This window comes from Protopterus annectens, chromosome 16.part0, assembly GCF_019279795.1.
Source record: "Protopterus annectens isolate FY-2018-M chromosome 16.part0, PAN1.0, whole genome shotgun sequence".
Taxonomy (NCBI): domain Eukaryota; kingdom Metazoa; phylum Chordata; order Ceratodontiformes; family Protopteridae; genus Protopterus; species Protopterus annectens.
The window spans coordinates 861,604,234-861,631,020 of record NC_056750.1 but is presented as its reverse complement, the minus strand read 5'-3'; the positions used below and the strand labels follow the sequence as shown (position 1 = coordinate 861,631,020).

Below are 26,787 nucleotides of genomic sequence, written 5' to 3'. Positions count from 1 at the left end.
GGGCCTAGGGCAAGGAATATAGTAAGAATGAAAATCTGTATGAGGTATTTGCTTCCCACAAGAAATAAAATTAACTTTTTCTGACATCGGTCTGGAGCAAGAAAAAAGTTCCCCCAATGGGGTACTTAGCTTTAATGAAGACTTCTGATCTGAAATTCGAATTTGAAAATCTCAGGAGTCGGCCGACCGGCACTTGCGAACTACTTTTGCGTTGGGCACCGTGCGGCAAGAAAGACCGAAGAAAATGGCGTTGGCTGCATCTTTTATACCAGTGGCGACAGCAACCGACGCCGGACCTAGACTTTGGAACTCAAGCCGAATGCGGGTAGCCTGCCAGCAGGATAACTCAGTTGTAATGACCAACAGTGAAACACGAACATCAGCAGTGGTGGTGTTTAGGAAAGGGAAGTAAGAGTTCTGTCATTTAGTTGTTGATTGTTGCCTGTTAGTGAGATAATCAGTGAACCAGCTTAGAGTATGAGGTGAGGTACCTCTGTTAGAGTGTTTTGTTAGGAGAGAGTGGGATATTGTATCGAAAGATTTAGAAAGATCAAGAAATACTTAAGATAAGATTTTACCAGCTTCACGGGCTCGGTCGACTGTGTCCATGAAGGATATGAGGGCAGTGGTGGTACTCTGTCCTGGCCTAAATCCTTGTTGGATGGGGGAGAGGATGTGGTTGTGAGTCACATGGTGAAGTAGAAGAAAACAAATACATTTTCCCAGAATCTTGGAGATGGGTGATAGTATAGCAATGGGGCAGAAGTTGGTGGTGTCTACGTTAGGGTCCCCCTTGTGTAGAGACAGGATAGAAGCTTTTTTCCAGATGGGCATATAGGATTATTGTATAGATCTGTTAAGAAAGAACAGTTGTGTAAAATCTTACCATAACCATAGATGTCCTTCTCTTCCATGTTGCAGTATTCTTGGTGTGATTCCCCACCTCAGGCGACCCGAACATCTGCTGCTATAAAATAGCTTAAGCCTGGTTGCTGTAGGTGCTTGGGACATCTCAAGCAGTGCCAAAACCAGGGACCTTGTGTGTAATGTCTGCATGCACAATCCTCAAAACTTGAAGCTAAGCAGGAAAAGTAGATGGCCCAACAGGATAGGCTGCAAAGGTGACATGCATAAGGCCCTGGGTCTCTTCTGTAATGGAGAGAGGCATCAGGGAGCAGTTAGACCAGTAGAGTCTGTGAGGGGAAATAGCGGGTGGGAAGGAATACTGCAACATGGAAGAGAAGGACATCTACGGTTATGGTAAGATTCTACACAACTATTCTGTGTCCTTCTATTCCTATGTTGCAGTATTCTTGGTGTCGGAGAGTACCACAGCTTAGATTGACGAAAGGGTGGCAGATACAGATGATTCCACAAACCCTTGTAGGATTGCTCTGGCAAATCCTGCGTGTGCTTTGGAGATTTGGTCCAATTGGTAAAAGTGTGGATAGTGGACCATGTAGCTGCTTCCATAATGGAAGCTGTGTCCGTGCTTTTTTGGAAGGCCTTGGAAGTGACCACTGCTCTTGTGGAGTGTGCCTTAACCACAACTGGAGGGTTTTTTCCATGGTGTGAGTAGCAGAAACAGATTGCCTTTCTAATCCAGGATGCAACAGTCTGCTTGGTGACTACCTTGCCCAATGCCCTGGGGAGGAAAGATGCAAAGAATTGTTTGGATTTCCTAATGTCTTTAGTCTGTCCAGGTAAAATCTCAGTTGCCTGTGGACATCTAGGGAGTGGAGTATCCTCTCGCCTTGGTTAGTGGGAGAGAGGAAAATTGGAAAGGTGAATGGATTGATTTAGAGAAGTCATTGACTATCTTGGGCATGAAGGAAGGGTTAGTTCTCAGTGCGACCCTGTCCCTACAAAAAATGGTGTAAGGTGAGCATGCCATTAAGGCTTGTTGCTGGGAAACCCTTCTGGCAGAGTTAGCAGCCACTACCAGTAGTTTTCCAAGTGCAAAACTGTAGAGAGGCTGTATTAGCAGGTTCAAAGGGGAGCTGGGTGAGTTTTTCCAGGATGAAGTTCAGGTCCCATGGAGGAGGGATAGGCTTCTTAGGTGGTCTGATATGCAAGACCCCTTTAAGGAAGAGTTTCACATGTAGCCTGGCTAACAATGGAGGATCTAAAGGTAAGCAGGCTGATAATGCGGAGAGGTGCACGTTCACTGATGAATAGGAAAGTCCACCCTTTATAAGCTGACACATATATGAGAGGACTAGGGTGGTGTCAGCCTCTTAAGGGTCCCTTTCCTGCCCCAGACACCACTGAGTAAATATTTCCCATTTAGCAAGGTATGATTTTCTAATCGTGGGTTTTCTGGCCTCCCTCAGGACTGATAGCACATCTTCTGAATAGTGGTGTCTGAATGGGGTTAGTAATTTATCACCCACAAAGTCAGGGATAGCATTCGCAAGAGTTCCTTTGCCTTGCGTCAGAAGGTCCACCTTGTGGGGTAACATGCAGTGATTGCCTTTGGCTAAACTGTGTAAAAGGGGGAACCAGTGCTGCCTTGGCCAGTAGGGGGTCACTAGCAAGATTTTTGGTTTGTCCTTCCTGATTTTCAGAAGGACTTTCTGAATCAGAGGGAAGGTGGGAAGGCATACAGGAACTTCCCCTACCAGGTGAAACTGAAAGCATCTACTCTCCAGGCTTGCGGGAGTAAGTCTTTGTGCAGATGGTCTGCAGCTGCCTGTTCTAGGGGAGGCAAACAGGTCTATTTGTGGAATGCCCCACCGGTGGACAATGTCTAAGACCACCGTCCTGTCCAGCATCCATTCGTGCTGTGGGGAGGATGTTCTGCTCAGGAGGTCTGCTTGCTTGCTTGTCCTGCGAAGGGATGTAGCTGGCTTGCAGGGATAGGCTGTGCTGGGATGCTAGGTCCCAAATTAGGACTAGCCTGCACAATTGGTATGCCTTGGTACCTCCCTGTTTGTTGATGTACCACATTACAGTGGTACTGTCCGTCACTATCAGAAGAGGACCTGGTAGCAGTAGGGGTATGAGGGTCTGTAGAGCTAAAAGAACTGCTGTCATCTCCTTTACACTAGATTTGGTTTTCATGGTTGGTTGCCACTGGGCTTGGACTCTAAAAGAGCAAGGTGGTTCCCCAACCAGAGTCTGAGGCATCTGTATGTAATATTTGTTTGGGCTGAGGGGGCTGCAGTGGAAGCCCCGGGTTTAGTTGTACTTGTTGGATCCACCAAATGATTTCCTTCTTTAAAAACAGGGAAGAAGGGGGACAACTTGTTCCAAGTGATTTTGGTGTTGTGACCAGATATTTTTGAGGTACCACTGTAGCTTTCACATATGCATTCCGGCCAATAGTAGCATGGGAATGGTTGCGGTCATCAATCCCAGGAGTGGAAGGAATTGCCTTGCAGTGACTGTCTGGGAAACCAAGACTTCCTGGAAGTGGGAAGTTAGAGAGAGAACCTTGTCCTGTGGGAGAAATGCTTTTATTTGTTCTGTATTGATTCTGCAACCTAGGAAAATCTAGTCCTTGTCTGGGTTCAGTGAGGACTTCTTGAGGTTCGGGGTGAACCCAAGACTCTGTAGACGGGACAAAGTGAAGTGTACATGTCTTAAGAGGGAATCTTTGGACTGTGCTAGGATAAGGATGTCGTCCAGATATGGGTAAATCTAGATTCCTTGGATGCTGCAGAAGGCAATGGCTGGAGATAGGCACTTTGTAAACACTCTTGGGGCACTGGATAAACCAAAAGGCAAGGCTGTAAATTGGAAGTGAGAGGATGGGACAAAGAAATCCAGGAAACATGTGTGAGGGCCTGAAGGGCATGTGCAGGTAAGCATCTTTTAGATCCAAGTTGACCATGAAAGAATTTGAGGGTATGAGGGGTAAGAGAGTGGGAAGTGACAGCATTTTGAAGGTGGGTACCTGCAGGTAAAGGTTTAGAAAGGAGAGATCCAAAATGGTTCTCCAGGGACAGTCCTTTCAGGGGATCAGGAACAGATGGGAGTAGAATCCCTTTCCTTCTTGTCCTGAGGGAACATGCTCTACTGTGCCTTGTTGCGGGTCTGACAGAATTTGTGGAAGGAGATGGCATTGTTTTTTTGGGGGGGAAATGGAATGCCCCTCCAGGGGGTATTTGTTTCCAGGACAGAAAGTACACTTTTTGAAAAACGGTTAATACCCATTGGTCTGTAATGATTTTTTGCCAGAAGGGGAGACAGTGGGTAAAGAGGGCCGAGAGGGGACAGATGGGCAAGGCAATCGTGCATTATTAGGACCTCTCCTGTCCTGAAAGGGTTGTCTGGGCTGAGGAGTTGAGCTTGGATGAAGAAAGTCTTCTAGTTCCCCTTCTGGGTCTGGAGGAGGAGGCAGCAGAATGCGGGTTACGCCTAACAAAGGTAGTCTTAGCCAGGTAGTTCTTGTAAAATTTGGGTATAGGGGATACCAGATGTTTAATATCCTGTAATTCTTTGCTTTTTTCTTGCAGATTATTAAATAGGTCTGCGGATATCTTTACAAAGAGGAAGTTGTGATCCAAGGGGGTGTCCAACATTTTGGACTTTAAAAGCCCTCTGGCAGATTCTGTAGTCTAAGTCAGGAAAATCTCCTAAGAACAGATGCTGCAGAACAAGCAGAAGATTTTGCAGCATCGTAGCTGCATCTTATGATGTTGTCTAGCCACTTGTAGTGCCAAGGACAATTTGGAGGAGATGTCAGTTTTAACGGGACTGTCAAGAATTGAAGCCAGCATAGAGGTGGCTTGGGATACGAAGTCCACAGCATACTTGTCATGTGTGTTTGATAGTTAATGGCTCTGAAGGCCAAAGTGGAGGAAGTGTACACCTTCTTGCCTATCCTATCCATGGATTTGCTATCTTCATCCGTGGGCAATAGGGAGGCAGAAGTAACAACCTAGACTGTTTATCAGGGGCAGTGGCAAGCACTGCTGGGTCTACAGGTGGCTTTATACAGAAGTTTTGTTCCTCTGGCACCTTGTAGAAGTGGTCAGCGTGCTTAGGTGCAGGAGGCTGTAAGTCAGGTGTTCTAGAGGCTGCAGTAAAGGCATCCAAGAATGTTGGAAGAACAGGGGGTACAGCTGTAGGGGAGGGTGACTCCACTTGCAGCAGCTGAAAGCATCATTTTTGTGTTTCTGTCATTTGGGAAGTATCCCACTTGAAATAATCTTTCATTTTGGTGATGGTTTCACCAAATGCAATGTCTTCAGGTGGAGAATCCCCTTCCACAGAATCCTCATCTGGAGAATAATATTCCTTGGGAGAAGCAATCTGGGATGGATAAGAGATGGAATTCATCAGAGGAAGAGCAGGAAGACTCATGTTCTTCCTCCTCCAGGAGGGGAGCCATGGGAATGGAAGAAGCAGAGGGAGGCCTAGGGCTTAGCAGAGGCAACATAGTTATGTGTGAGGCAGAAGGCCTAAGGGCCATAAATGCTTGCATAAGAGAAGAGATGAAGGCCTCCCAGTCTGGAGGGCCTTCAGAAGCAGGCATAGTGTGTTTTGTTTTCTGCTTCATTTTGGTTGGAGTGGCCTTAGGAGCCGGTCTAGAGCTGGGTTTGGCAGCGGCTGTATCAGAGGTCTGGATCCCGGTCAAAGGAACCACCAAATATGGTTCCCCCTTGACCGACAGGCGGTGTCTAAGAAAGCTCCATGGATGTGCCGGTCGGCTGAGCAGTAGCCTCAGAGAGGTCGATGGAGCCGACTGATCCACCGAGGGCTCCAACTCCTACATCGGTAGTTGGCAGGGCGTCCTGGTGCGAAGCGGCAGGCGATAAAGGCCTAGGCATCTTGGAGGCGGAGAGTCTGGGGCAGCCAAAGTGGACTGAAAAGCATCCAAGAAAACCTCAAGAAAAGGACCGACTGGGGAAGGGGGCAGGCATGCCCACTTCCAAGAGGCTGTACAATCTTTTCTGGACTATTGGTATCTGCCTAAACATCCACTCAAAATGCTTCATTATGTTTAACATTCTCCCCCTAAGAGGTTTTTCCGCAGTCCACATAAGAGTCAGGTGAAATGGAATCATCATCAAAAGAGACATGGCCAGGAGAGTGACTTGAGAGCAGTAAGCCAGAGAATGGTCAGAATCAGAGACCATGTTTAGAAGATGAATCCACAGCAATGTTTTGAGGAGTGGGGGGGAAGGGGGAGTGGGGGGAGGGAGGTGGAGAAGGAAGTTTCAGGACCAAAATAGCCTTGAGCAGACCTTCTGAGAAGTCTATCCATTCCTTTTCCAAGAGGTAGGAATAGAAGTTGCAAGCTTAGTTTTTGACCTTTCTTTTTTATATGACATCCACCTGAACAAAGCAGGGTGGTTCAGAACCCCTGAAGTACCTAGATAATTTTTCTGGGAACTTCTCCCCTCACTAAAAGCTGGAAGATATTGTCTGGAATTTGATTATCATTTTTCAGTAGTATCCTCAGGCGTATGGCCTTCCGACGCCGTAGTGGCAGGGTTGAAGTAGAGATCACAGATAGAGGAGGTGGACTTACCATGGTTTCTGAAACCTTAGCAGGTGAGCTGGAATCAGAGTGGGCAGACCGAGTGCAAGGCCTACGCCTTTTGAGTTTTTTCAGTTGTGAAATCGCTTTTGACAGACTGACATATGCTACAGATTTTAATGCTGCTGCCTTCATAGGTTGGTACTAGGCTATCAGCCCTAGGGCCTATACAAGCCTAGCCAGAACAATTCCCTGGCTATTTTTTCCCACACTACTTACCTCCCTGGGCCCCTGTCTAGCAGGGCGACTGACGTGATCCCCGGGGTGAATTTCCTTTCTCCCATCCAATCGTCAAGGTTCCTTTTGAAGAGGACCAAAGAGGCATTCTGCTTGACATGTATGGGCAATCTATTCCAGAGTCTGGGGAGTCTCTGGGTCAGAAACCTATCCCTCCAGCATGTTTTGTTTATTGTGATGACGAGGTTTAGTCAACTGTTAAATTCCAGTGTTTTGTCTGAGGTATGATAATTTATTTGCTGAATGTAATGAGAGTTTAAAAAACTCATCTGCCAAACTTCTTGCTTTTAGACCAGTGTGCGTGAAATGAAAACATTTTTTTGGAAACTACGAAAAGGGCACCCCTGGGACTTGAGCACTAGTCTGTGAAGAAAGCAAAACTGTAGAAAGAAAATAACCGTAAAAGCTCGTACTCACTTCTGAATTGCTTGTTCTCCTTTCTGCTCTGTAAGCCTCCTCTTCGCCTCTGCATTCAGCTGATTTGCTAGTTCCTTTTGATGGGTTCGCCTTTTCTCCTCAGCTGTCATTTCATTCTACACCAAGGATATTAGACAGATGAGAAAGTACCACAAATCAAACCACTTTCTGCATCTTCAAACAAATCTTTAGCATTTGAAAGTAAACACGTGGCTGAATCACAAAACACTGAACCTAAACAGTTGTTGATTCTCAGTTAAACGCAACTTAAAAAAAAATCTTTGAATGGGGCAATGAAATCTACACAACTTAAAGGAGAACTGCACCCACAGACTCAAAAGCATGCTCATTTCATCATCTTTTGACGTTTCCCACATTTTAAAAGCACTCTGGGAATATTTACAAGTCTTTACATATTTTTATATGTAATTTCTGAGCCTGAACACATGGGGTCTCGAATCTTGAAGTGATCCTGAGTAAGTCTGCCTTTAGGTATCCCATAATGCAGTGGTTGTCTAAAAAAAATTAAATCATGCAAACCTCTTCCTTCTTAAAGCTCCTGTCACTGTGCTGATTTTACATGCCTACACTGCTGTCTTTTGTCATTTTTAACATTACATGCCTTTCAATGACTACTTAAAACACAAACCGTGCAACTGCCACAGGACAGACCCTCAAAGTCCTTTTTACTGCTGCTTCTTAAAATGGCTAAATTGCAGACTTTTGTGAATCCTGAACTGTACTACATAGACTCATCTCCCATCCCCGTCCACAACTTCCCTAGCTGTCAAAGTGCCAAGGGTAATTTTTGAGCTGTTACCTGCTGTGATTGACAGCTCACAGCAAGAGACTTGACTCATGTACTGTTGCCTTGTTCTAGCCTTTACTTTCTGTAGGGGAAGGACCAGGGAGCTGTGACATCACAGCATGGGTGGGCTTTTAGGACAGTCCTGGTGATGTCAGTTTGGGGAGGGAATTGGTTAGAAAACTTCCGGTATTCATTGGCCTTGATTTGGAGACTGCAGCAAGCTTTTCCAGGGCAGGATAAAAGTTTTTTGAAAGTGAAGCCACCACAGTACAGTAAGGTACTGCTTTAGTGGAGAGAAACAGTCTATTTAATTAGAAGTTATGTACTTACCATAATGTTCCATCTGAGTAGGTGTATTCATTTGTCTGCAACCTGTGGGTATGGATCCGATATCGGATCCGAACCGGCATGGTTTATCCAGCTATGGATCCGAGCTCCTAGCTCCTCCCCTCACCCATAATGCCCTGCTCTCCCTACATGACCTCAGATCGAGTTTGCCCTGTATCAAATACCCTATTAAAGGGTAACACACTCTATGCAGGAAACTGACAAGGCCAGGGGGATAGGAGGGCAGGATGGTTGCAGACAAATGAATACACCTACTCAGATGGAACGTTATGGTAAGTACATAACTTCTAAATCTGAAGTAGGAGATTCATTTGTCAGCAACCTGTGGGACAGAGTCCCCAGCTACCTGAATCTTGGGCGGCCGTCATGGAAGGATATTCCGGAGCACCGCGGAGCCAAAGGATGCTCTACCTCTAGACGTGATATCCAGCTTGTAATGAGAAATAAAGGTATGAGATGAAGCCCAAGTGGCCACTGAACAAATGTCATCCAGAGGTATCCTAGCCTTAAAGGCTGCTGAGGTAGAAACGGACCGGGTTGAATGAGCATGAACTCCGTCCGGTGCGGGCCTCCCAGAAGCTTGGTAAGCTAATAAAATACACTGGGAAATCCATCGTGACAAGGAGACTTTTGAAATTGGTTTACCCAGATTAAATTTGGCAAAGGAAACGAACAACTGATCGGATTGCCTGTGACCAGCTGTCCTGTTAAGATAAAAACGAAGCTGCCTGTGAACATCCAATGAATGCAGCTTATACTCGCCTTTGTTCTGATAATTAGGAAAGAAAACGGGGAGGTTGATGGACTGATTAATGTCTGCTTCCGAAGCTACCTTAGGGAGAAAAGAGGGATTGGTCCTGAGGTACACACGGTCCGGATGGAAGATCAAGTAAGGCGGCTTTATGGAAAGGGCTTGAAGTTCCGAAACTCTTTTGGCTGAAGTAATGGCTACCAAAAATGCAGTCTTAAGAGATAAGAATTTTAGATCTACAGTGGCCGCAGGCTCGAAGGGGGGAGCGGTCAAGGCCTGAAGAACCAAAGAAAGATCCCATGGTGGAACCGCCTTTTTGACTGGGGGTCTAAGCAGAAAGGTGCCTTTTAGGAAGATTTTACATAACTTGGCAGACATAAGAGGTCCAGAGTCATGACCAACATGATAATGAGAAATGGCCGCTAGCTGAACTTTGACCGTGGAACTACTGGCGCCATCATTAAAAAGAGTGGTAAGGAAATCTAGGATCACGGGAAGGGGTACCGTGAAGGGATCTAGACCTTGCCGCTCCGCCCAGATGGAGAATCGCTTCCATTTACTGCGGTAAGTTTTTCTGGTAGAGGGTTTGTGCGCCGCTACCAGGATAGCCTTAACGGGAGATGAAATACCGGGAGTCCTAATTAGGAGTGGAACTGGAGCAGCCAAGCAGTTAGCTTCAGGTTGTCCAGGTTCGGAGATGGTAGGTTCGATGGGTGTGATATCAGATCCGGGATGGGATCTAGAATCCAAGGTAGAGTCACTGAGTGAGACCTTAGGTAAGGGAACCAGATCTGCAGAGGCCAGAATGGGGCTATGAGGATCATTCTGCACCCCAACCGAGAGGTTTTCTGAAGAACCTGGAGCATCAGAGGAAGAGGGGGGTATGCGTACAGAAGACCGGGAGGCCAAGCATGCACCAGAGTGTCCCTCGGGGAATCCCCTGGAAGAGGGATTAGAGCGAAAAAACTGTCGCACTTGGTGTTTAAGGGAGAAGCAAAGAGATCGCAACAAGGAGTTCCCCACCGTGCGAAGATACGTTTCGCTACTTGAGCATTGAGAGACCATTCGTACAGGGAGAGAATGGTGTGACTGAGTTTGTCCGCAAGGATGTTGGACCGACCCGGAATATGCGTTGCGATGAGAAAGTGGTTGGTGGAGATCGCCCATTCCCACACTCTCATGGCTTCCCGACAAAGGGTAAGACCTGGTTCCCCCCTGTTTTTTGATGTACCAGACCACTGACATGTTGCCCGATTGGATCGCAATTGTTCCCAGGGGAAGAAAGGCCTGCAGTGCTTGCAACGCCAAGAGCACGGCCCTCATCTCCAGAACATTGATATGCAGGGAGGTCTCCGAGTTGTTCCACGTGCCTTGGACCGTCCGTCCTGCAAAGTGCCCCCCCCCACCCAAGGCGGGATGCGTCCGTGGTCACTGTGGCAAGGGGGAGGGAATGCACAAAAGGGGCAGCCTCCTAGGAGATCCTCTGAATGGAACCACCACAAAAGAGATCGCTTGCAAGCCTTGCCGATTGCAACGGGATGATGCAGGGGAAGAGAAAGGTAAGACCATTGTACTTAAATCCACTGAAGTACCCGCATGTTCAAGCGGGAGAAGAGAAATCGCTGCCGCCATGGAGCCTAGTGCCCTCAGGACCAATTCCGCTGGAACTGAGCTGGAGTGGAGGATGGCCTGCACCTGGAGACTATTCCGAATTCTGTCGGTTGTGAGGAAGGCTCTTAACTTTCTTGTGTCTAACCTGGCACCTATGAAATCTATCAGCTGAGTAGGGGCCAGGTTGGACTTTGCTACGTTTATTGTGATACTTAGCCAGGGAGCTAGTTGAAGAAAGGATTCCCTTGCTAAAGATAGTAGATGCCTTGTTGGGGTGGTGAGAAGCCAGTCGTCCAGGTACGGAAAGACCTGCACCCCCTGAAGCCTCAGGTGGGCCGCAACCACTGACAGTACTTTGGTGAACACCCTGGGGGCTGTGGTGAGACCAAAGGGAAGGACCCTGAACTGGTAGTGACTGGCTCCCAGCCGGAAGCGAAGAAACCTCCTGGACCGTCTGTCCATTAGTATGTGGTAGTACGCATCCTTGAGGTCTATAGAGCACATCCAGTGATTCTCTCCCAGAAGGGGGAGGACAGATTGTAAAGTGACCATCCGGAACTTCTCCTTGGGAACTGCCAGGTTTAATAGGGACAGATTTAAAATGGGTCTTGGGTCCCCCGTCTTTTTTGGCACTAAAAAGAACCTGGAGTAGAACCCTGATCCAATCTGGTCTGGGGGGACGGCCTGGATGGCCCTTTTCCTCAGCAGATAGACAATTTCTGCTGAAGCAGCCTCCCGCTGATCGGGTGGACCGTCGGGGAGGGATTTTGGTTTCGGGACACGAAGGAAAGGAATTTTGCATCCTCTGGATATGATACGAAGGACCCAGCGGTCTGTTATGGACTCCCATGCCGCTAGGTGCTCCGAAAAACGTCTCCTGACTGCCTCCAGAGTGGAGCAGTCGGGCAACCCCTCAGGGTTGCTGCGCGGGTCGCTCAGAGAAAGGTTCTCTGGACCCGAAATTCCTGGGAGCCCCTCTGCCCCTGGGGCGGCGTCCGCCCTGTCCTCCTCTGCCACGGAAGGACTGGTTGTCCGGAGCGGGTTGGGATTGCTGCGACTTCCGGAACCACATCTTCTGGCCCTTTTGGTTCCTAGAGTAGGACCTCTGGGACACAGAGAAGCGGACTCCGACGGCAGACAGCGTCTTCCCGTCCTTCTCGCTCTGGACCAAGGTGTCGCGAACCATTTTGCCAAAGAGGGCAGAACCATCAAAGGGGGCGTTCGCGAAAGACGCCTTGAAGGGCTCCGTGAAATCGCAATGGCGGAGCCAGGCCTGACGTCTCGTGACTAGGCCTACTCCTGCAGCTCTAGCGGCTCCCTCAGTAGCATGGGAAAACAACCGCATAGAGGTATTTGTAATGGACCGAAGAGTGGCCATACGGGTGGAGTGCAACACTTTGTCCTCCTCCGACATGGACTCTGGGGGGATGCAGTGTATTCTTTAATAAGATCGCGCTGCATCCTAATAACATGTGCCAGGTAGTTGAGCGCCCTCACTGAGAAGGTCGCTGAACTAAACATTCGCTTCCCCAAGCGGTCCATCATCCGAGACTCCTTGCTTGGAGGATGGACTGAGGGACTCTCCTGGGCGAGTTCCCTCTTGGTGGCTGCTGCCGTCAACATGGCATCTACCGGAGGACCCTTACTCCAGTGGGCACGGTCAGCAGGGGGGCTGAGGATCCTGTCTGGCCTTTTGGGAATTGGCTCCACGGTGTCCGGTTCCTTCCATGCCCTGGTGGTAATGAGGTTCTCCAGGGGGTCGGCAGGAGGGGACACCCAAGAGGTAGACGGGCCCGCTTCGAATGCCTCCAAGAACACGGACTCGTCCGAAGACTTTGGGGCAGACCACCCACCTCTTATACGAAGCTCGGGGGGTTATCTTGGGGAGCCTTCCCCTTCCTCCAAGTCCGTGTCTTCAGTTAAAGACTCGGGGGAGTCTATGTGCCTCCTTTTACACATGTGCTTGCGAGGTGCCTCCTCGGGGGGGGGGGGGGTTGTCCGAGGAACCCTCGCAAGCTGCGTCTAGTTCCACAGGAACTGCTTGGGGCATCGAAACGGGCTGTCCCAGTGGCCGGGTGATAGAAGCCTGACCCAGAGCAGATGGAGTGCAGGACGGAGCCGAAGCAAGTGCCGGGGGTCCGGATGCCCTCAACAGAGCCCTCTCCACTACATCAAAAGCCGAAGGGGAGCCGACCTCTACCAAAGGATCCGACAGTCGGCTCCCCCTCGGATCCGAGGAGTGGATCGGAGCCGGCGCCGAGCCCCTCGGATCCGAGGGCCCAGTGCGCTCCAACACAGACAGCGCCGAAGGCACACTGAGTCCCTCTGATCCGAAACTTGGGCCAAGGCTCCGAGAGGTCGGATCCGACACACTCGAGGACAGGGTCGGATCCGAAGTAGCCAGTACTATCGGAGCGGACCCACCCCGGCTCCAAAGCTGCCCGGCTCCGAGGGCTCCAAGCCCGGGTAGCGGGTCGGCGAAGGAGCAATGGGCTTGAAAAAGGGGGTCGACAGGAGCACTCCCATCTGCATCTGGGCCTGGATGAACCTTCGCATCATCCGGTCCAGATCGGCGTCTGAAAGACTATAAGTGGACCTCGAAGAGGCTACAGAGGTAGGCCTAGAGTACCGCCTCGAAGGAGGTCAGGTCTCCTCCTCCTCAGGTCTCGGTGAAAAAGGTCGGGGACCGGAGCCGAGGAGTAGGAGAATCAGTAGCTAGAGAGGCCGGAGGAGAAGCCCGCTTAGCCGGCGGGGCAGAGACGGAGTTCTCGGCCCGCCGCTTGTGGTGCTTCTCTCTCCGGTCCTTCTTCCTAGCTTCCCTGTCCTCCGAACCCGTAGAGGGAGTTTGAGTCCCGGGAGGAGGAGCGGGAGCAGGTAGGGCAGGTACCACAGGAGTGGTAACTACCAACGGGGCGGAGGCCGAAGCAGAGTCCGGGGGCAAAAGTCACGCCAAGACCAGCTTCGACCTGCGCTCCTTCAATGCCCTGGGGTTAAACCCTGCACAGATTGAACATCCAGAAGTGAGGTGTTCAACCCCAAGGCATCGAACGCACAGAGTGTGGCCATCAGCAGGGGACAGCTTATGGCCACACTCGGAGCACTTCGAGAATATCGCCTTTGGGGCTTCTGACATTTTTTTTTTTTTTTTAAACAGAAAAAAATTAAAAAAACTAACAAGTTAACAAAGTTAACTACTCAGACACACTACAGGCCCCAAAGACCACGCACACACAACTACGCTACCAGCGAGGGGAGGGAATTACACAAAAATTTTTTGTAAATTAACCAAAAACAGTTTAAAAGGATGGGGAACCTAACACTTTCACACAAATATACTACTTAAAGATCGAAAAAACCCTTATTAAATAGCAAAATTCCACTTAGCTGTAGGAGCTCAAAGATCAAGCTGTCACCATGAACGCGGCAAACTAGATCTGAGATCATGTAGGGAGAGCAGGGCATTATGGGTGAGGGGAGGAGCTAGGAGCTTGGATCCATAGCTGGATAAACCATGCCGGTTCGGATCCGATATCGGACCCATACCCACAGGTTACTGACAAATGAATCTCCTACTTCAGATAATATTTTACATGCTGCATTGTTTATTCACATCAGACACTGTAAATGAGGAGAAAAAGGACAGAGACCATGAGCATTTAATAAGAGAATCCCATTGTTGTCCTTCAAATACATCAACTCAATGGTCATGCAACCATGAATTAAGATGATCACATGAAGTTAACCATTCCTGGCACACCACGAAACCACACAAATAGTTGTCACAATTACCTAACCAAACATCTTCATACCCTTTCATATTTTTACTCCTCTAGTACAAGATAATGCATAACAAACCACATTCTTTGAAATACTTCAAACAAGTGAGAATTCAACTGAAGGTGTTGTTAACCAATTGTTTTCAGTGCAAACAACTGGAGTGCCTTCAAACACAGCTTGTAGCAATCTTCAAATGTTTCACCCACCAATTAGTCATCTGACCACCATTTTGCAAAGCATTACATAAGTTAAACTTACTGTATCCATTTTGTATCTTTCTATTCCTCTCCATTCTAAACTCGCTACCAAGTACGCTGTTCATGCCACTAATCCCAGTCAGCAGCGTAATATGAAAGCATTATAGTTTGCTACACTGCATACACACAAACAACTCAGATGGTGGTAAAAGTTACATAGGACAAATTCTCTCAAAGCTTGGTTTAATGATACTACAGACATTAGACAACGGGAAGCTTGGCTTAGTGTAACAGTTGTGCACTACAACCTACATTCAAATGGAGCTTGCTGATTATCTAGGAGCATGTATGTAGGGCTGCGAGTGATTACCGCACCCACCCTCCCTGAAGGTTAGCAACGAGTATACAGTAGGTTTGACAGGGTTTACAATATCCACCTTTTCTGAAGGTTATCCATATAGCAGAGCTGTAAGGCTTCACCTCCAACATTCTTTGAAATCTGATCGCTCGCATTTGGATTAGAACAGATATAAGCAAATGATACAGAGCAGGATGGAAACTCTAATTTAAGGGACTGTACGCAGAATCTAGAACCACCCATTTGATTTCCTTCCAAATGCAGATGTAGCTTCAAACTGCCCTTTGCATCTTTTCCGTGTATTTTTCATCTTCCTATTAAGCAAGGTCTATAAATGTATACGCCAATGCATTTCAGTGTTGTCTCAGCTTTCCAAATGGGCAGATAGTAAAGTCTGCTTTAAGCTACAACAGTTTAACAGAAAAGGAAAGGAAATTAAATGACTCAAGTACAAACACCTATGTGATGGTGAGCACAATTCCATTAGCATCCTGTACTTTGTAAAACTACGACTTATTGTAAGGAATACCAATTTATTTTGTCTCACAATGAAAGAATGTAGGTTAGTTCAACCTGTTCTATACTTTAGATACCTGCTTCACTTTTCATAGGGGGGGGCAAAACTAACTTGCATCTGCCACGACAAAAAAACATTCGAGAAATAGGTCACAGCTACTGTAGATGTGCTAAAAGCAGGAAACTGCTGCTGTTTCATTCATGTGAGGGAACTGCAACACAAATATGACAGTCCAGTTTAATTTCCAGACCTGCTGCACATCTCACACGGGGCTGACCTGCAGCTAACCTGTGTATGTCAACAAGACGCAAGAAAAGAAAAGCTGCATCCACTACAACTTCAGTTTTTCTCTGGTGAATGAAGTGGTCTTCAGGAAATTGCGACAAACCCAAATGCAGGAGGAATGAAGGTCCTGCACCAGAAATGAGAGGACTGGAATACAAATGAGCGAGAGCCTCTAAAACTAGGCTGTAGCCTCCCCTTCTGTAACAGCAACAGAACCACAAGAGAAATTGGGAGAGACGAGAGCGAGCCTGTAACTTCACCAATGATCATAAAATTAGAGACTCCACAGTGACGGCAGAAACCATTCATTGCAGAAAAACAATTAAAATCCAATGGTATTCACATACACAAAAAAGATACAATGGTTAAGCGCTTTCACCCAAAACACTCCCAGGCTTCTTCAGAACAATTTAAAACAACTTGAAACATCTGCCTTTTATGTAACCAGCAGCTTCATATCATCCAATAAGCAGTAAATGCTGGTCTAACCCCCTTTGCATATTTAAAGCCAACCTTCCACGAAATCCCTAAATGCATAAAATGGATCATAAAATTTAGTACTACTACCGCAAACATTTAAACTAGGAACATGAAAGAAATTATATAAATATATACACATACACCACAAAATTAATGCATGTGTGAAAAAAATGTAAAGTATATCTTAAAAAATAAAAGCATATGTATGTGTAAATGTATATAATACAGACGGACATTCATAATTTGGCAGCCCTCAGTCTAAGAACACTTAATCTTAAGGCGGCCATTTAATCCTGCGGGTTTTCCTGCATCTAATTTAATCTGCCAAAATAGCACCTTGTCAACATTCCAAGAATTGCAAGAACATTAAAGCCAAATGCAGTAGTTTAATTTTCCTTAATTTCACCCGGGGGGGGGGGGTTTGGAGGCCAGGTTAGAATGCAGTGTGTTACTCTGCCAGATTAAATTAGATGCAGGAAAACCCGCGGGATTAAATGGCCACATTAGGATTAAAAGTGTTCTTAGACTGAGGGCTGCCAAATTATGAATGTCCTTCAGTATTATAAACATTTACACATACATATGCTTTTATTTTTTTAGATATACTTTACATTTTTTTTTACACACACATGCATTAGTTTTGTGGTGTATATGTATATACTTATATAATTTTTTTCATGTTCCTAGTTTAAATGTTTACGATAGTAGTTGTGTGCTAAATTTTATGATCCATTTTATGCATACAGGGATTTTGTGGAAGGTTGGCTTTAAATATGGGAGGGGGTTTACACCAGCAGTTGCTACTTACTGGATGATATGAAGCTGCTGGTTACATAAAAGGCTGATGTTTTAAGTTTTAAAATTTTCTGAAGAAGCCTGGGAGTGTTTCGGGTGAAAGCACTCAACCATTGTATTGGGTATGTGGATACCATTGGATTTTAATTGTTTTTCTGCAATAAATTGTTTCTGCCGTCACTGTGGAGTCCCCACAGTTTTATGGCTCTTGGAGCTCACCAATTATCATATTACTCCAGCATCTAGTTACGGTAATGTTGGACACAGCAAGAGCCTTACGCACCAACAATCATACTACTCCCGCATCTAGTTATGGTGATGCTGGACAGAGCAAGAGCCTGTACTGCACCAACTATCATGACTCCAGCATCTAGTTATGGTGATGTTGGGCAGAAGAGCCTTACTGCACCAGCAATTCTACTAGTCCCGCATCCAGTTATGGTGATGTTGGACAGAGGGCGAGCCTGTACTGCACCAATGATCACAACTCCAGCATCTAGTTATGGTGATGTTGGATAAAGTGAGAAGCTGCACTGCACCAATGATCAAAGCGCTAGCTTGGAAAACCAGCAGCTTTACTCCCTCCCCACTCTGTAACCAATCTAATCTTTTTCCACCATTTAAAGACATTCAGAACCATTACTCCTTTTCTTGCATTAGGAACCTAAACTCCCTCCCTTTTTTACTCTGCTTACAATAAATTAATTTGGGCCACCAGGTGGCAGACTTGTCCCTTCCAGGCCTTGAAGCCTTCTGACTTGTACTACACCTTTGCTATATACTGTTTATCCACAAACTTGCTATTAAATTAAACCCAAAACATCTATTTTTATGGTTAGCTCTCACCCCCCCCCCCTCCAAATAGCTCTATTATCTACCCTTTAAATTTATTCCAGTATTTAGGGTTACCTACCTACTGTAATCCCTGCTTCAACTAATTGTTCTTTTCAGCTCCTTACCTCTGTCTCTACCCACTCCGTTCACCCTGCGGGCTCACTCCACCCCCTACCCTAACCCCATTTCTCACCCACCCCTACTGCTCCTAAACTTGTATATCCTCACCACACCCTCTTCCCCTCCAGTCCAATCACAATAGTCATCTTAACGTTCTACATACAACTCTCTCTAATCACCCCAGTATAACACCTCCCCTTTAAAGAACATCAGTAAGCTCATTACTCACTAGCAAACACACACTTTCCGAATCCAACTAAAGATCCTAATCATTGCCTTTCTTCTACTTTCTCTAACAGCAGCCTACCTGCTAACCTTATATGAACAGTCAAAATATTTACAGCTGAACTTCCCTAATGCACAAGCAAGTACTATACCTCTAACTCCCCAGAACACAAATATAACATTTACCTAGTTATTTACCTGCTATCACAGACTGACCCATATCAAATGCATCTAAAACCTAAAAAACCTCTCCACCATTACTTTAACCTCCACAATCCTTAAACTATTACACCTCTCCTTACTAGATGGGGACATTCATCCTAACCCAGGACTAGGGCATAAAACTAGCACAGAACCACAAAAATTCATGTTCCCTCTACCTCAAATATCCAATCTAAATCTCCCAACTCACTCTATATAGCTCACCTCAATATTTGCAGCATAAATAATAAAATTGCCCACCTCCATGCTCTCCTGGATGTTCATTCCTTTGATCTACTTTAACAGAAACATGGCTAAAACCCACTACACAAGATGTTGTAATTATTCCATCTTGAGACAAGACTGCAAAGTTAAAAAAAAAAAAAAAAAAGGAGGGGGTGTTGCTATCCTCTATAAAGAAGGGCTACAAATATCTAAACATCTTGGTTCCTCTTCTGAAAACAATGCAGAAATCATTAGCACCAAACTTCAACTTAATCCCAGCAAATCCCTAAATATAATATGTATCTAACTTGCCCCATGGTAACATCACCAGCACTCTGGAAAGAATCCTTGCTGAACTCTCCACAAAAATTCCCCGAGAGACAATAATTCTTGAAGACTAATATAGACTGGAATGACTGCTCTACTGAATCACCAAACTCCCATATTAACCTTAATGGCTTCTCACAAACAATCAACTCCCCAACCACAATTAATAAACCCAATAGAGAGTCCATCATAGACTGAATTCTAATAACCACCAACTCTATAATGTAGGGACCCCTCCCTGACGATGTAAGTGACCATTCTCTCACTTGCATAATCAGGCAAAGGTCGAGCTCACACAACACAACCACATATAAAACAAGAAGAAGAAACAAACTTTAACCCCAGTAACTTCCAAGCTGATCTAAAAGAATTATTGGTCTCCTATAAAATACCTCCCCATTTGATGAAGCAACAAACTACCTCAACTCAAAATTCTTAACAATCCTTAACCACCATGCACCAAAGCGTTCCATCAAAATTAAATTTAAACCCGCCCCTTGGCTTACAAAGAAAACCAGGCAGAAAATTCAACAGACAAAGTTTGGGCACTACGGAGAACAACTAAAAACCTTGAAGACCAACAATTCAGGCAAAAAAGAAATGAGACTTAAGAAAGCTATACTTGAAGATAAATAAAACTTTTACTTCCACCTCCAACAGAACAACCAAAATAATCCACAAATGCTCTGGGCTAACATAAACAGACTACTTCAACCAGGCCAATTCACAACACCACCTCCTATAGGATCAAATTCCGACAATCCAAAGCAAACTGCTAATGCTTTGAATACCTTCTTCACTGAAACCACCCAAAAACTTGCTAATCAACTAAAGTACAGTTGTGTACCTACCATAAATGTAGATGTTAGAGTGTATTTATACTGTTGCAGTCATTACACTTGGGTTATCCTGCTGGCAGGCTACCCGCAGTCGGCCTGAATTCCAAAGTCTTGGTCCGGCGTTGGTTGCTGTCCCTGACGTCAGTGCGCCACAAGTATAAAAGATGCAGCAGATGCCATTTTCTTCAGTTTTTCTTGCCCTAGATGTCAGGTGACCCCAAAAGGGTAGGCTAAAAATTTGCAAATAAAAAAGCAAGCACTAGCAAACATTACCTTCCTCTACAAGCAAATAGACCACATAGGTTGCATAGAATAGAGAAGTATAGACAAGTCCCAGCAATGAAAGAGGGATGGTGGGAGGGTAACCTGGACTGCAACAGTGAATACACTAACATCTACATTTATGGTAGTTACACAACTGTACTATGTTCGTGTTTCACTGGTGCAGTCATTACACTTGGGTTGAATCCCAAAGCTGAGGTTGGACGGCTGGGTCTAAATAGGATTAGGAGTGGCTAAGAGGTCCTGCAGAACTGCAGTGGCAAAGCCTGCTCTGGATTTAGAATAAAGAGGTAAGTGATAGTGCTTGGTAAAAATGAGCACTGAACTCCAAGTTGCAGCCTCCAAAATGTCCTTGGGTTGGTACTCCTCTGAGAAAGGCTGTTGATGTGGCTGCTGCCTTTGTAGAATGTGGCCTAATATTCGCAGGCAATGATTTGCCATGCTGTGCATAGTAGAAACGAATGCAGTGTCCTATCCATTTTGAAATAGCCTTTCCTTGTGATCCTGCAGCGAATGCCACAAAAAGTTGCTCAGTTTTTCTGAAAGCTTTTGTTTTGTCCAAGTAGAAGCGTAGCTGTCTGTGTATATCCAAAGAGTGCAGAAGTCTTTCCCCTTTATTCTAGGGATTTGGAAAAAAGGTTGGTAAATGAATGGCTTGGTTAAGAGCCACACCAGATAATACCTTTGGCATAAATGTTGGGTTTGTCCTGAGAGAAACCCTGCCCGGATGAAAAATGATAAAAGGTTCCACTGCCATTAATGCCTGTAACTCTGAGACTCTTCTTGCTGAAATTATTGCTAGGAGCAGAGCAGTTTTCCATAAGAATTTTCTCAGCTGTACTAGTTGTCTCAAAAGGAGGCAGTGTGAGCTTTTCCAAGACAAAGTTGAGGTCCCATGTTAGTATAGGTGCTCTCCTTGGGGGTCTTATGTTTTTTGCCCTTCTGAGGTACTGTCTTAGTGGGAGGTTCCGTATTGTAATGAGCTGAAAAGGCAGAGGCATGGATCTTTGATGAGGATAGGCCTTTGTCCAGCATCTCAGTTAGGTACTGTAAAATCTGAGGAATATTAGGAACAAGCAGTTCAAGTCCTTGTGCCTGGTTCCAAGCACAGAATCTCTTCTATTTTTCTGCATAAGATTTCCTGGTGCTGGGCCTCCTGGCCTCCAAAATGACATCCATAACTGCTTTAGAGAGAGGTGTGTTCTGAGTGGCTATATTATTCTCCATGCAGCCAGATTTAAGGTTCTGAGTTGGCTGTGCAGGATCTGATTGTTTGGGTCAGAAGATGAAGAATTTGAGGTAAAGTCCAGGCTGGCCCTTGAGACAAGCTCTTTAGGATTGGGTACCAGTGCTGGTGTGGCCAGTCTGGTTCAATCAGAATTTCTGGCTTCTCTTGTCTGACTTTTAGGAGTACCTTGGGGAGTAGAGGCAGTGGTGGTTAGGCATAAACTGTTAGGCATTTCCAGTTGAATGATAGAGCATCCACCTTCCATGCTTGTGAGTGATAAGTCCTTGTGCAGAATCTCTGTAGTTGGCAGTTGTGAGGGGAGGCAAATAGATCTATGTCTGGGCATCCCCACTTCTTTATCATGCTGAAAACTTGTGGACCTAGTTTCCACTCGTGAGGTTCCATGAGGTTTCTGCTTAGTTCGTCTGCAAGAGTATTTTTCTTTCATGGCAGGAATTGACGTGCAGATGTACTTGATAGGCCAATGCTGTGTTCCACAAAGTCATGGCTTGCCTGCAGAGGGGGTAGGAATGTGTGCCCCCTTGCTTGTTTATGTACCACATGGCAGTAGTATTGTCCGTCTTTAATAATAGTTGTCCTGGATGTAGCAGATTCTTGAAGGCTGTCAAGGCATTCTGTACAGCTAGCATCTCTCTTTGATTGATATGAAGATGCATTTGGTCTGTGGGCCACGTGCCCTGCATACATTTTCCCGCCATGTGTGCTCCCCCCCCAGGCATAATCCAATGCATCTGTTAGTGTCTGCCTGGCTGTGGGTAAAGTGAAAGGCTGCCCTTTGTTGTGGTGGCAGGCCAATGCCCACCATCGAAACTCTTGTTGCAGGCAGGGAATGAGAGTAATTATTGCTTCCAGGGTGTGGCAATGTTGATTCCAAACACTTTTTAGATACCGTCGTAGCTTCCTCATATGCAGTCTTGCATATGGAATTAGCAGGATGCCATGAAGCCCAAAGCCTGCAGAATTTTTCTTGCAGGTAGCTGGGTCTTTGTTGCCATCATTTGAAAGTAATGAGTCAGTTGCCTTTGTCTGGCGTGAGATAAGCCATCTGGGCAGTTGTATTTAAGCTTGCACCCAGGAATATTATCTCTTGAGAAGGCACTAGTTTTGATTTATTTTCATTTACTGTGCACCCTAGGCAAGTTAGTAATCTTTTCACAAACGCCAGATGCTTAGTAGAATGTCCTTGCTGTCTGCCTGAATAAGGCAGTCGTCCAAATAAGGATACATTTGAATTCAAAATGCAATTACTGGTGCCAAGCATTTTGTGAAGACCCTGGGTGCAGTAGATAAGCCAAAGGGCAGTGCAGAGAATTGGTAATGCATTGAGCCAGCTATGATTCTGAGGTATCTTCTGCAAGATTGTCTGATTGCGACATGCAGGTATGCCTCTGAGGTCCAAAGTAACTAGCCAAGCCTTTTTGTCCAGCATGGGTAGAAGTTGCTTCAATGTCAACATTTTGAAGTTTGGAATGTCCAGGAAAGTATTTAGAGTAGACAGGTCCAGTATTGGTCTCCAAGCTTTGTCCTTTCTGGGTACCAAGAAAAGTCTTGAGTAAAATCCTTGCCCCTGCTCTTGCTGTGGTACTTTTTGAATAGCCCTCATGTCCATGAGAGCAGAAATGTGTTTTTGTGCCTCTGCCCATTGATTGTGTGGCAGGTCTGGCATACCTTTTGGCCTTGGTAGGGTGTGAAAGTGGAACCTGTAACCCTGGGAAACAATATTCAGTACCCATTTGCCCTGGGTGATCATGTGCCAATTTTGCGAGAAAAGTGCTAGTTTCCCCCCCTAAGGGTGCTGCCAAAAGGTAAGTGCTTGGCATTGGTAGAGGGAAGTCATTGGGACTGTTTCCTATAAGGTTGTGGATTTGTCTTCTCTGCCTTTGGGGGCTGAAACACCCCATTGTTTAGGTCTGGATGAGCCTTGGGGCTGAGATCTGCCTCTTGGGCGTCTGTATCTGCCTCTTTGTGGCCTGTCTGACACTGGAAAGAACCAGTTTTTAGAAGGCCAGTTCCTGCTAAATCTGTGTGGCTGAACATGTAAGAAATCCTTTACTGTCTGCATTGATTTTGCTTTATCCTCCATTTTCTTTAACACCTCTTCTGCCTTATCACCAAAGTACCATGCTGTAATGGAGCACCCAACTATTTTGCTTTAACATGATCATGTAGACTTTGTTCTTTTAACCAAGCATGCCTTGTAATGACAAAACCTGTAACTGCGGCTCTGCAAGAAGCCTCTAATGAATCAAAACCACATTGCAAAGTATGCTTTCCCACTTGTTCAGCTGCATGCAATAAATCAGGAAGTTATGTACTCATAACGTTCGATGTATGTAGTCCATCTCGCCTCACATTCTTACCTGTGGGTTTGGAGCCAAATATTGGCTCCGGCTCGGCCAAACATTTCTAGCTCGAAGTCTTCTATTGGCTGGGCTAAGCAGGTATCCCATGGTGCACTGCTCCATATCCCCAAATCTAGTTTGCTGCAATACTCATTCACACCCCATGCATACACAACATCCAGATAAAAAGAATAAGCTTAAGTAAAGGGAACTCTGTAAATAACAACCTAACCTTCCAGATCCTCCAGGAAGGGGGAAGGTAGGAAGGTAAGTAAGAATGTGAGGCGAGATGGACTACATACATCAAAAGTTATGATGAGTACATAACTTCCTGATGTTATGTAGTCCTATCTCGCCTACATTCTTACCCGCGGGACAGCGTCCCTAGCACCTACATCCTGGGTGGCTGATAGGAAAATACTCCTGAGTACTATGGAGCCAAAGGACGACCTGCCCCTAGAAACCACATACAATTTGTAATGAGAAACAAACGTGTGAGAAGCCCAAGTAGCTGCAGCACATTTTTATTTATTTTACATTTGTTGACCAGGCTAGTCCAGCTGGATACATGTCCATTTTCAGTGGAGGCCCGAGGAGAAAAGCTCCGCTAACATACTACTAAAAACTATTCATCTAAGTAGTAATAATAATATTAAAAGCTCACACTGAATAATAATAATAAAAAAACACACTATAATCGTACAGAAAATAACAAATGTCATTGAAGAGGGCTAAAAAAGTAAAGTTAGAGAAAGCAGATGGGTAGTCATTTACGAGATCAGAAAAAGTGAAAACATTAGTGAGTATGTAAGAAAAGGAAAAAAATGCCTAGTGCACTCAGACATGGTGAGTAACTACTCTGGAGAGACAGAGTTAGGAAATTAAGCAGAGAAGGTTAGCTTAGAGAGTCAAATAAGCTGTTTAGTCAGGGTTATTGCAGGAGCATGGCCAGTGGTTAGTGAGAAATAGTTTTAAGTTAGTTTTGAATAGTGGGAGTGATGTTATGGTAGTAAGGTCTTGTGGTAGTAGATTCCATACTTCCATATTCCAGATTCACATACATCATCCACTGACAATCTAGCTTGATAAACTGTAGATGTAGAAACAGCACGAGTAGAGTGAGCCTTGACTGGAAATGGCAGATCTTTTCCTCCTGCTTGGTAGGTTTATGAGATGCAACTACATATCCATCTGGATATGGAGATCTTGGAGACTAGGGCCCCAATTTTGTTTTCTGAAAAGGAGACAAATAGCTGATCAGACTTCCGGATATCTTTTGTACGGTGTAGATAGAAACGTAACTCTGTGTACATCCAATTGATGAAATTTAAATTATGCCTTGTTTGAAAATTGAGGAAAGAATACAGGCAACTCAATGGATTGATTAAGATTAGACACGGAAACCACTTTAGGAAGAAAGGAAGGGTTTGGTTGAAGAGAAATCTTGTCCTTATGGAAGATTAAGTATGGAGGTTTGATAGAGAGGGCTTGAATTTCTGAAACTCGCCTTGCTGAAGTGATTGCTGTTAAGAAGGCTGTTTCCAGGTCAAGAATTTCAATTCACAGGTAGCTGCAGGCTCGAAAGGTGGTGAAAGGCTTGTAGAACAAAATTGAGATCCCAGGGCACGACAGGTTCGGAGACCGGGGGACGGAGTAAGACAGTACCCTTCAGGAAAGCCTTGCAGAGTCTATGAGCCATGAGACTAGGTTAGTTCGCCACATGAAAATCAGAGATCGCAGCCAATTGGACTTTGATGGTAGCTGATGTAGAACCCTGATGGAAAAGCATAGACAAAAACTCCAAGACTGAAGCAATTGGAACTGTGTAAGGATCAACTCCTTGGGTGTGCGGCCAAATAGAAAACCTCTTCCATTTGCTGAAATAAATCTTCCTAGTAGATGGCTTATGAGAAGAAGATAAAACGTGAACCACTTCCGGTGAAAATTTATGAAGCCTAACTAACGACAAAAGTGGAGTAGCCAGGCTATCAACCAGAGGGTCATCAGAGAGGGGTGGAACTGTTCAGACGTGTGTCAGCAAATCTGGTTGAGGGTCCAGAAATCTGGTTGAGGGTCCAGAATCCAAGGAGTAACCACAATGTATGGCTGAAGAAAAGGGAACCAGACTTGACGAGGCCAGTGTGGAGCAATCAGAATCATTTTGCTTCCCAAGGACTGCGCTTTCTGAATCACCTTTGACAGCAAGGGAAACGGAGGGAAAGCATAAAGCAGACCGGAGGGCCAATCGTGAACCAGAGCATCCCTGGGTGACTCCCCCTGTGGGGGGATCAGCGTGAAGTAGTTGCTGCATTTGGCATTGAGGGGGCTGGCAAAACGGTCGTAGCAAGGCTGACCCCCATCTGCTGAAGATTCGTTCTGGAATCAGACGATTCAGGGATCACTCTCGTAAGGCATCAGAATAGCTCTGCTTAGCCTGCCCGCAATCACGTTGGATTTCCCCAGAATGTGCATTCCCACCAGAAACCGTTGGGAAGTTACTGCCCACTGCCACACTCGCATGGCCTCTCTGAACAGGGGGTAAGACCTGGTTCCCCTTTGCTTGTTTAGATACCACACTTCTGACATGTTGTCAGAGTGTATTGCAATCGTCCCCAACGGTAGAAAGGTCTCAAGTGCCTGCAACTCAAGTAGCACCGCTCATCTCTAGGACACTGATATGCAGATGTATCTCGTGATCTTGCCACATATGCCTTGGACTGTCCTGCCAAGATAATGCCCCCCCCCTCCAAATCTGGGAGGCTTCCGTGGTCACTGTGGTAACCGGAATGTGTGGAACAAAGGGCCTTCCTCCGTCCAAATTGTTGGTGCAAAGCCACCAACTGAGGTCATGTTTGCATCTGTCCGTAAGCAAAATGAGGTGAGAAAGTGTTGGGAGCCATTGGAGAAGTCTCATGTGCAATCTCGCTAGAGGGACTAAAATAATTGTTGCTGCCATGGATCTTGCCTTTGCTTTCCTCAGGGGCATCAGAATGTGTATTTGTTGTAAGACTCTGATCCTCTCCTGCAGTAAAAATGCTCACATTCGAATGGTGTCTAAATCTGCGCCTATAA

The 26,787-nt window shown here is 45.8% G+C and overlaps 1 protein-coding gene across 1 annotated transcript in view; it reads right to left on the bottom strand.

Moving 5' to 3' along the window:
• Positions 1–26,787, bottom strand: part of SUPT16H (SPT16 homolog, facilitates chromatin remodeling subunit) — a 3,088,153-nt gene that overhangs the window by 1,280,381 nt on the left and 1,780,985 nt on the right. Inside the window, exon 12 of the mRNA XM_044058195.1 lies at positions 7,145–7,260. Coding sequence (XP_043914130.1) covers positions 7,145–7,260 — 116 coding nt within the window. The remainder of the gene's footprint in view (positions 1–7,144; positions 7,261–26,787) is intronic.